The sequence below is a fragment of the Gobio gobio genome (genome assembly GCF_949357685.1).
Source record: "Gobio gobio genome assembly, chromosome: 6".
Classification (NCBI taxonomy): domain Eukaryota; kingdom Metazoa; phylum Chordata; class Actinopteri; order Cypriniformes; family Gobionidae; genus Gobio; species Gobio gobio.
Genome location: NC_137102.1, coordinates 6,168,845 through 6,180,780, shown reverse-complemented (window position 1 = coordinate 6,180,780; position 11,936 = coordinate 6,168,845). Strand labels below are relative to the sequence as shown.

The 11,936-nt window shown below is 38.5% G+C and overlaps 1 protein-coding gene across 1 annotated transcript in view; it reads right to left on the bottom strand.

Annotated features, from left to right (window-relative positions):
• fastk (Fas-activated serine/threonine kinase) overlaps positions 1-9,595 on the bottom strand; it is a 44,164-nt gene extending 34,569 nt beyond the window's left edge. Inside the window, exons 1-2 of the mRNA XM_079819303.1 lie at positions 9,014-9,595; positions 1-740 (exon numbers count right to left, since the gene is read on the bottom strand). The exon at positions 1-740 is cut by the window's left edge and continues 68 nt beyond it. Of these exons, the coding sequence (XP_079675429.1) occupies positions 1-698 (698 nt within the window). The 5' untranslated portion in view covers positions 699-740; positions 9,014-9,595. The remainder of the gene's footprint in view (positions 741-9,013) is intronic.
• Positions 9,596-11,936: the final 2,341 nt, after the last annotated feature.

Below are 11,936 nucleotides of genomic sequence, written 5' to 3'. Positions count from 1 at the left end.
ATGGCATCACACAGAGTCTGAAAGTCCTGATTATCCAGAATGTGTCGTATAGCGTTCTCCCCCGAACCTGCGACAGGGGGCGTTGGCAAGGCTCCTTCGCCCGCTCCTCCACCACCGCCTCCACCCGCCTGACCTCCAGCCTGCTGCAGAACCAGGAGCTGACCGATCTTCTGTAGGGCAATGGGGTAATGATTGTGCGAGATCTTGCCCGGATTCTGCGTGACCCAGCGGAGAACTTCATCCACGGTGCGCGAGCGGTCGATCAGACGCTTCATGGTGAAGAAGGTGTCGTAGCTCATCTTCTCATGGATGAAGTTCCAGGTCTTCTTCTTGCCGTGGTGCAAATGCGCATGGGGCTGGTAGTGCGGAGGGGGCAGGTGGGCGACTTGAGGGTGCGTGTGGTAGTGCTGGTAATGGGGCCGGTGGGCATCAATACGGGCTTGATAAACGGGTGGGTAGCTCGGAGGCTGATGGGCATGAGGGTGATGTGGAGGGAGTGGATGATGGTGGTTCTCCAGCATGGGCGGCCCTCCTCCCATCAGGCTGATGCGCCGGCCTGGCTTGCCCCCACCACCGCTATACATGCGTGTGGTGTACATACTAGTAAGAGCACCTAGACTCAGTAGGCGAGAAGGCTGGTGGGCCGAGGAGAATCTCCTGCAGGTTAAGAGGCCAGAGCGAATAGGCAGCCCCAGCATGGTATACAGGGTAGTCCAACAGTGAAGTTCAAGAGAACACTCCTACAAACAGAAAACACATCCTTTATTAAACACACTTCATAGTCCAAATGATCTTGTATACAGCAGATTTCTACTAGTGCTGAACCCGTGAGATGCAACTTATAAAAACTCATCTCCACACTAATGAAGGCAGGAGCTGCTCCAGAAATAGACGGTAACCTGAGAACTGTCAGACTGATGTGCCCTTTCCATCAGAGGCTGAGCGGAGGAGAGGATATCCCATCCTCACATCTCAATCAGACCTAATTTATGAATTAAGATGTGTTTATGAACTTTCATAACACAACAATACAATTATTATGATTGTAAGGTTGATCCAGATACAAAACTTTAAAAACAGAAAAGTGCATCTATCCATCATAAAAGTGCATCTTTTCATCAGTTCATAGATGCACTTTTATGATGGATGGATGCACTTTTATGATGGATGGATGCACTTTTATGATGGATAGATGCACTCTTATGATGAAAGATGCACTTTTATGATGGATAGATGCACTCTTATGATGGATAGATGCACTTTTATGATGGATGGATGCACTTTTATGATGGATGGATGCACTTTTATGATGAAAGATGCACTTTTATGATGGATAGATGCACTTTTATGATGGATGGATGCACTTTTATGATGGATGGATGCACTTTTATGATGGATAGATGCACTTTTATGATGGATAGATGCACTTTTATGATGGATAGATGCACTTTTATGATGGATGGATGCACTTTTATGATGGATAGATGCACTTTTATGATGAAAGATGCACTTTTATGATGGACAGATGCACTCTTATGATGGATGGATGCACTTTTATGATGGACAGATGCACTCTTATGATGGATAGATGCACTTTTATGATGGATGGATGCACTTTTATGATGGATGGATGCACTCTTATGATGGATAGATGCACTCTTATGATGGATAGATGCACTTTTATGATGGATAGATGCACTCTTATGATGGATGGATGCACTCTTATGATGGATGGATGCACTTTTATGATGGATAGATGCACTTTTATGATGGATGGATGCACTTTTATGATGGATAGATGCACTCTTATGATGGATAGATGCACTCTTATGATGGATAGATGCACTTTTATGATGGATAGATGCACTTTTATGATGGATAGATGCACTTTTATGATGAAAGATGCACTTTTATGATGGATAGATGCACTCTTATGATGGATGGATGCACTTTTATGATGGATAGATGCACTCTTATGATGGATGGATGCACTTTTATGATGGACAGATGCACTTTTATGATGGATAGATGCACTTTTATGATGGATGGATGCACTCTTATGATGGATAGATGCACTCTTATGATGGATAGATGCACTTTTATGATGGATAGATGCACTCTTATGATGGATGGATGCACTCTTATGATGGATAGATGCACTCTTATGATGGATGGATGCATTTTTATGATGGATAGATGCACTCTTATGATGGATGGATGCACTCTTATGATGGATAGATGCACTTTTATGATGGACGGATGCACTTTTATGATGGACAGATGCACTTTTATGATGGATGGATGCACTTTTATGATGGATAGATGCACTTTTATGATGGATAGATGCACTTTTATGATGGATGGATGCACTCTTATGATGGATAGATGCACTCTTATGATGGATGGATGCACTTTTATGATGGATAGATGCACTCTTATGATGGATGGATGCACTCTTATGATGGATAGATGCACTTTTATGATGGACGGATGCACTTTTATGATGGACAGATGCACTTTTATGATGGATGGATGCACTTTTATGATGGATAGATGCACTTTTATGATGGATAGATGCACTTTTATGATGGATGGATGCACTCTTATGATGGATAGATGCACTTTTATGATGGATGGATGCACTCTTATGATGGATAGATGCACTCTTATGATGGATAGATGCACTTTTATGATGGATAGATGCACTCTTATGATGGATGGATGCACTCTTATGATGGATAGATGCACTTTTATGATGGACGGATGCACTTTTATGATGGACAGATGCACTTTTATGATGGATGGATGCACTTTTATGATGGATAGATGCACTTTTATGATGGATAGATGCACTTTTATGATGGATGGATGCACTCTTATGATGGATAGATGCACTCTTATGATGGATGGATGCACTTTTATGATGGATAGATGCACTTTTATGATGGATAGATGCACTTTTATGATGGATGGATGCACTTTTATGATGGATAGATGCACTTTTATGATGGATGGATGCACTCTTATGATGGATCGATGCACTTTTATGATGGATAGATGCACTTTTATGATGGATAGATGCACTTTTATGATGGATGGATGCACTCTTATGATGGATCGATGCACTTTTATGATGGATAGATGCAATTTTATGGACTTCAAAACAGAAACAGCCATTCACTGTCATTATAAAGCTTGGATTAACCAGGACATTTTTAATATAACTCAGATTGTATTCGTCTGAAAGAAGAATGTCATACACACCTAGGATGACTTGAGGGCGAGTAAATCATGGAGTCATTTTCATTTTTGGGTGAACCATCCCTTTACGAAAATAAACTAATACTTGTATTCAGAAAGGATGCATTACATTGATCAAAGGTATAAAATACATTTCTAATGTTACAAAAGATTTCATTCTCAAGTAAAAACTGTTGTTTGAAAAATGTTTTATGGTTTGCACAAAAACATAACCGTTTTCAAGAATAATAATAATAAGCGTTACTTGTCTTGAGCATCAAATAATCATATCTGAATGATTTCTGAAGGATCATGTGACACTGAAGACTGGAGTAATGATGCTTTACCATCACAGGAAAAATAAATTACATGTTAAAATGTATTAAATAAGAAAATAGTTATTTTAAACAGTAACAATATTTCACAATATTACTGTATTTTGATAAAATCAATGCAACCTTGGTGAGCATAAAAGCCTTTCAAAACCAGTAGTGTAATCACATATTCAGGATCAGAGGGACCAAAATATACTAAAGCACTGAAATACATATCAAACGAGCACTAATCCAAATATTGAATATTGCATTACTAACTGCTTTAAACAGAGACTGCCATTATAAATGCATCTGCTGTCATTGCCTCATGTTGGTGTGTCAATGGTTGGACTATCACTATGGAAACACTGATCCCATTAACGAATCAACGGTCAGCCATGAAAGTGGTCACCTTCCAGAATCATCACATTTGACTATTTGAAATGCCATTTCCACCACGTGTCCCCTTTAAAGAGACAGTTCCCCCCCGTCTTCATTTACTCAGCCCAACCCGTTTGACCTTGTTACTTGCTGAACTCAAAACAGCCGTCAAGCGAGATTTTCTGTGATTAACAACTTCAAGCTTAATGTGTTCCTCACAAAAAGCTATTGTATGTCTTCAGACTTGGAATAATACTTATTGCAGTTATTTAAACAGCAACTAGCCTTATTATGGAAATAAACACTGAAGTTACGTATGGTTTGGTACGAAAGGTATGCTATTACCAATCCCATTGTTGCTGTTGTTGTTTTTTTTTTACTTTTAATAACCTTGATTAATGATGCATTATTTTGATTAAAAAACTAATTAAAAGGTGCACTATGTAACTTTTCCGTCCGCTAAAGGTCGCGTATTCCCAGTGATGGGAATAACGGTGTTCTAGATAAACGGCGTTACTAACGGAATTCTTTTTTTCAGTAACGAGTAATTAAACGAATTGCTGTTTCTCCCGTTACAACGGCGTTAGCGTTACTGAGAATAAAATGCGGCGTTAATATATTTGAGCTCAATGAAGCGGCTCATCCGAACAGGCTCTCAGTCAGTCGGACCTGCAACAGGTTTTTTTTCCTCTGGTTGGTGTGTGTGTGTGTGTGTGTGTGTGTGTGTGTGTGTGTGTGTGTGTGTGTGTGTGTGTGTGTGTGTGTGTGTGTGTGTGTGTGTGTGTGTGTGTGTGTGTGTGTGTGTGTGTGTGTGTGTGTGTGATTTCACTAGTTAATTTCAACGGTCCTACATACATTTTTTAAAAGGGGCATATATTCCTTGTAACTTCTTAGTTAATATTGGAATATATACACATATGAACAACTTTAAAGGTGCACTATGTAACATTTTTGCAGTAAAATATCCAAAAACCACTAGGCCAGTGTTATATATTTTGTTCAGTTGAGTACTTACAATATCCCAAATGTTTCCAACTATTTGTAAATCGTGAGAAATTGCTATTTTAACCGAGGAACCGGGACGTGTGAGGGCGTCGCCTGTCGATGACATCATATCTGCGTTAGCCTCGTTTTCCGGTTTTATTTTGCAGAAACGCTTTACTCTCACTGCAGTGTGAACAAGTGTCATAGCAGCCGCTGAGAGAACACACAGAGTAACGTCATCACATCATTAACACACTCAGATGTGTCTAATATGATCAACAGAGCTGCGTTATCTCATACTTAGGCCTGTCGCAATAATCAATATATCGCAAAATATATATACATGACCTAAATAATTTTGTGTGATGCAATATATCGCCCATTATGTTTACATGATAATGAATGTCACCAACATTTTACTCGATTGTGCCGTCATCTTGTATGTTTTCTTTGACGGAGGTGAAAGTGGTTCTAGGGCAGTTTCTTCATACTCAGAGCAGTTATCCACAGGTGACGAAAAGCCGCCATTTGAGGCGTTATAGTGTTTTCCTCACAACTACTGACAGTTTGGAAGAATAAGCCCAAATGGACTCGATTTCAAAGCCGCAATCCCCTGTTCCGCTACACATATAAATGTCAACGAGTGTTAAAGCCGTTTCACAAGGGAAAATGTTTATTTACTATTTATTACATTTTTTTATTTAGGATAATATATTTTTTACCCTTAATTTCCATGATCTAAAGCAGTGGTTCTCAAAGTGTGGTACTCAGGCTGCCTCTAGTGGTACGCAGAGGAATAAATAAATAAATTAACAATAAATTTAAAAAAAAATTTTTTTTTTTTTTTTTTTACATTTAAGTACAGTACAGTTTAATCTAAATTTATAACACATTTTAATTGAATCATTATTAAATTATTTTATTTAACTGTATGTAAGCACAGTGCAGTGTTAATGTACAAACTGTGTATTGACAATGTTAAAGTGGCTGACAACAAAACATTCTTATTAGGAATAAACTGCCTCGTTTTTTAACTGTGCAGAGCTTTAGCTGAACAGTTAGTCCTACCACGCTACTGAATTTTAATGTTGGTCATTATGGTGGTACTAACTATTTTCTGAGGTGGTACTTGGTATAAAAAGTTTGAGAACCACTGATCTAAAGAATTAAAAGGTTGTCATTTGAAAGTGTGTAGGTCTACCTGCATTATTATGCTGTTATATTAAGATTATATATCCAGTGGCATAAAATAGTCTTAAAAAGACAATAATATCGTTTATCGCAATTATTTCTGGGACGATATATCGCGAAACAAAAAGTAGTTATTGTGACAGACCTACTCATACTCATGACCGGAAAAACGGAAATGGCACCGGCGATTGTGTCATAATAAAAGTCCAGCTGCTCGCGAGGCGTGTGTTGCGTTCATCTTATTATCAATCGCTCCAGCGGTTCCTCAGCTCCACAACACTCGCTCCTGCTTCTGCTTCTGCTTCTGCTACAGTAACGTTAATAATCACATCCATAAACATGATTTGTGCCCGAGTCCTGTCCCGATTCTTTCCCACCGGCTGTGAGGTGAAGACCACATGTCCCAAGATTCTGCGCTCAAACGTGGCGTCATCTTTGTTTTGAATAGGCGACCTCTAGCGGACGGAAAAGTTACATAGTGCAGCTTTAATGCATTTTTAAATAAAAATAATGCATCACAGTTTCCAAAAAATGTGTTTTCAACCATAATAATAATAATGAGAAATGTTTCTCGAGCAGCAAATCATCATTTTAGAATGATTTCTGAAGGATCATGTGACCTGAAGACTGGAGTATAGACTTGAATATGGTTATATAAATGCGTTGGAGATTGACAGCTCCTAAATGTTGTGTGCCACAGAAGAAAGAAAGAGGAGAAGGTAAACAATGACAGATGTTTTTTTCATTTCCGAAACTTCGAGCATTCTCTTCAATAGTTTCACAGTGGCAGATTTGTCTTGATAACATATACCCCTATAAAACAGACTAAACATAAAGGCCCGGTTTCACAGACAGGGCTTAGACTAAGCTAGATCTTAGTTCAATTATTGAAGTGACTTTTATAAACGTGCCCTAGAAAAAAAACATTGCAGGTGTGCATCTTGAGACATCTTAAAGGATTAGTTCACTTTTAAATCAACTTTTGCTGATAATTTACTCACCCACATGTCATCCAAGATGTCCATGTCTTTCTTTCTGCAGTCGAAAAGAAATTAAGGTTTTTGATGAAAACATTCCAGGGGTTTTCTCCATATAATGGACTTCAATGGGCCCCAAACGCTTCAAGGTCCAAATGACAGTCTCAGTGCAGCTTCAAAGGGCTTTAAACGATACCAGATGATGAATAAGGGTCTTATCTAGCGAAACAATCAGTTTCTGTGAGAAACCGAGCAGTATTTATGCTATTATTTTACCTCTTAACAGACGAACATGATCATCTCTGAGCTCCGCCATAACTTCCGCCAAGTGAGGTCAAATACGATCGTTACGGGTGTAACGGTACACGTATTCGTATTGGTTGTCTTATGTGAAGCTTATGAGTGTTGATTATTATAATATTATTATAATATATATATTATATTATATATTATATATACGTATTGAACCGTCGGCTTGTTTAAAGCGCGGAACACACTTCAATCCTAGTTCCCACACAAACATATTGAGTATTCAGTCCATTTTATCACGAAATTCAAACGATAAATGCCGTTTTAACGCTCTTTAATGTGACGTGACTGATAGACGAGTATCAGTTCAACTTCAAGCGGCAGTGCGCGAGTGAACGCGATCATCTCTTCTAAAGAATAAACATAAATTAATATCTTAAGGTATGTTGAGGATACATTACAACTTACTGAAACGTATAATATGTTGTGTAATCGCTCCATCGGTGTTTCAACCGCGGAAAGACAATAAAACAGCTTGTAAAGTAGAATCACGTTTACCTCAGAGTCATTCAGTAGCTGTGAGTTCACGAGAGATTAACTCTTTCACTGAATACATGCCCTATATTAGCCTATATATTCATTATATTAGCCTATATATATTCATTATATACTACTTAGCCTGTTAGTGATGTCTTGTTTATTTAATGTATGTTTAAATAAACCTGTCATGAAAATTACAGCCACTAAATGATTATATTTCAACAACAAATTGGAGAAAAAATAATAATAATTCGATTTAGAAGTTAATGCAAAAACTGCCTTATGTGAAGCTTATGAGTGTTGATTATTATATCTAAAAATAAATAGCAACTGAATTTAGGCTAAAAGTTTGGGCTCTGTTGTTAATCTTTAATAGCAATATGTTAGTAAGGGCTCCCTATATAGTTTACAGCATTATCTTTAAGAAACTTTTAGTTATAACTGATTAATTTAAGGACATACACAATGGTTTTCATTAAACCACTGTTGAATAAAAATTAATAAAAAAGCAATTTTGTAAAACTGCTGTACCGAATCCGTACCGAACCGTCAGTTTTGTGTACGTTACACCCCTAACGATCGTGGTCATAGATATATCGATCATAGATGCCTCATTCTACTGATCCGTGCAGGCGCTAATGAGGCATCTACGTATATATCTACGACCGCGCTCGTATTTTGACCTCACTTGGCGGAAGTTATGGCGGAGCTCAGAGACGATCACGTTCGTCTGATAAGAGGTAAAATAATAGCATAAATACTGCTCGGTTTCTCACAGAAACTGATTGTTTGGCTTGATAAGACCCTTATTCATAGTTTAAAGCCCTTTGAAGCTGCACTGAAACTGTCATTTGGACCGTGAACCGTTTGGAGCCCATTGAAGTCCATTATATGGAGGAAACCCCTGGACTGTTTTCATCCAAAACCTTAATTTATTTTCCACTACAGAAAGAAAGACATGGACATCTTGGATGACATGGGGGTGAGTAAATAATCAGCAAAAGTTTATTTAAAAGTGAACTAATCCTTTAAGGTGTTAGATTATTTCAGGTAAAACAACTCAAACATGCATTTCGGGAGATTTCCTCACAATTCTGCCATAAGAGCTCGCATGATAGTGGTTAAAAGCAGGCTTACATGTTTGTCTCATAGGATGGCGCATGGATGGAGGTGCAGGGTCAGGAGGATGGATGTGCCCGCGGGAGTCGGTGGCATTGGCAGTATTATCGCCGAGGATAATCGAGTCAATGTCTAGCGGTGTGGGTCCAAAAACTGCAGTTTAATGAAGGCTTCAAGGGGACTGAGAGATGTAAGCGCTGGAGTTATGGAGCATCTGCTGAGGCCCCGGAAGAGGAGCAGAGCCGAGCCGCTGCACCGACGCGTTCAGCCGAAGCTGCGGTTGTTTTGCGAAACGCTGAGAGTTATATCAACTAAACTACGGCTAATACAGTGCGTGGATCTGCTGCGATCCGGGCTTGATCAACATGCGCGACTCCTTCCCCAGAGCTAAAGTCAGCGGTTGTCAGGTGAAGGTAAAGCTGCCAGGCCGGAGCTATTTCTCTCCGTGATCTCGATCCCGACTCATGAGCTCCTGTCGCCGCGGCGGACTCGTGTCTCAGGGCCGTAACCTCCGGGTGTCCAGCCTTCCGCTACTCTCCCCTTGCACTCCGCCAGTGGTCGTCCGCCGCCCCGGTGTTCGCCATGTTCCCGGAAGTCAACAGAGGCAGTCCGGAAACACGTGCTTGTCAGACGGACAGTTTTTTTTACCCCTCTTTTCCATAATATTAGTTTTTTTCTGATATCATAATTTAGTTTATCACACAATTAAAGTCTTGATAGGTATTTCTTTTTTTCGTTGTTTCTATTATTCATTATTTTTCAATTAATCATGACTAGCATTCCTAGCATTTTCTCGAAGGATTAGCATTTATATGCTTTTCAAAACTTGCACTTGGGCCAAAGTTTGTGTGTATGAATATAACAAAAGGGGAAATAAATCTATCTATCTATCTATCTATCTATCTATCTATCTATCTATCTATCTATCTATCTATCTATCTATCCATCCATCCATCCATGATCCATCCATCCATCCATCCATCCATCCATCCATCCATCCATCCATCCATCCATCCATCTATCTATCTATCTATCTATCTATCTATCTATCTATCTATCTATCTATCTATCTATCTATCTATCTATCTATCTATCTATCTATCTATCTGTTTATTTTTCTGTCTGTCTGTCTGTCTGTCTGTCTATATATTTATCTATCTGTCTATCTATCTATCTGTCTATCTATCTATCTATTTCTCTGTCTGTCTATCTATGAAGTTTTTGTCAGATATGACATTATACACTGCCATTATTTTTGTTTTCTCTTGCAGTTTTTCTCAGTCGCTTTGGTACATTTCTCGAATCATCCTCCACATCTGCAAAATAGTAAGTACATTTCTCAAAACAATTCGCACAAATAGCAAAACACCATTACCTGCAAAAGCCAGTCTCTTGCTCAAAATCCTTAGTTCATCTCTCAAAAGTAAATATCTGTGTCAATGAACATGTCAGTGCCATCAGAATGACAAGTCCTTGTGTCATTGTGTATGAATAAGACTTGTGTTGTCAATATAACAGTGTCCACTGGAGGGATGTTCTGATGTAAACTATGGCTAAAGGGTTGCTGACAATTACTGTAAATTGTAGGTTACACCTTAGTGTATGTGGGAGTTTGATTGCAAGAGACGGGACAAGATTTACATTTACGCTTTTACGGTTTGTACTGTAATTTGTTGACAGACCATATCATTGCGAATCGATACAGAAAGGAAACAGGAGACAGCACCGCATAGCACAAAGAAAAACACAAAACAAAACAAAAAGTAGAAATGTGAACATAGGACAGCAATCTCCTTAGGGAAAACTGTACATGCAGTGCTGTAGGAATTACAGTGGAGTCTTCCTACACCTCCTTACGTTCCTGTCTGTTAGGCCACAAATTCACATCCACATCAAAACAAAAATCTTTAGAAAAAAGTCTAATGGAAATGTATAGAAATATGCTTGACATTTTATGACAGCTTGTTCAACCATTTTGCATGTAAAGACTTATGCTATGAACTAATGCCTAAATGTTCTGGTGGGTGAGACTATTCAACAGAGACCCATTATAATACATTTTGATCAACATGACATAAGCAACTGATAATGTAGGAAACAGCAGAGAATTGTGCATAATCATTTGCATGGATGTACACAAGCATTTGCAACTTGTTCAAAGAAATGAGAAACTGCTGTGATGTGCACAAGTGACACAATGATGTGAAGATTGAACAGGTAGCTTTGAGAATTTCAATTCTGATCTGAGAAATGTACCAAAGCAACTGAGAAAAACTGTAATATTTCAGTACTTCAAATTTGTTCAAATAAGTTGCAAAAATCCATGTTTCTTCTCATTTGTTATATCGTTAGCACCACGTTCTAAATATGATACCTTTCTACATTTGACTTAAAATAAATGTAAGGCTGCAAAAAAGAAAAGAAAATATTTGAGCAAAGGCCTTTATTATTTAGTTTTTAAGGTGTATTCTTGGACAATTTGTAAAAACATGGCATTACTGAAATGTCTTAAAAGCCAAAAGGCTCTCCAGTGTAGATCTAGTTTAATATTAATTCGTTCTCTGCTTTTGTTGTTATTTTATGATTGTTTTAATTCCTTACTTTAAATGGAGTTTCATATGATATTGTACACAGTATCAGACATTGTCATTCAGAACGTGACATTGATATGCCATTTTAAAGCTTTAAAGTTGTGGTAGAAATTCCTCTACCACCTGAGTAAGTTAAAGCAGGTTTCCCAGACACTACACATGTACAGTAACTCTAGGCGTCTCCACTTCGACCTGTTTGAGTGGGACGACGTCTCATCCCTTATGAACACACTTTCTCTGAATAAGGGCTCTAGTGTTCCCTTCAGCACTATCACTTGAGAACAGAAGTAGGCCTAAGATCTCTAGTGTTCAGCTGTTGTGCAGCAGTAATCAGACAGACTCCAGACAAT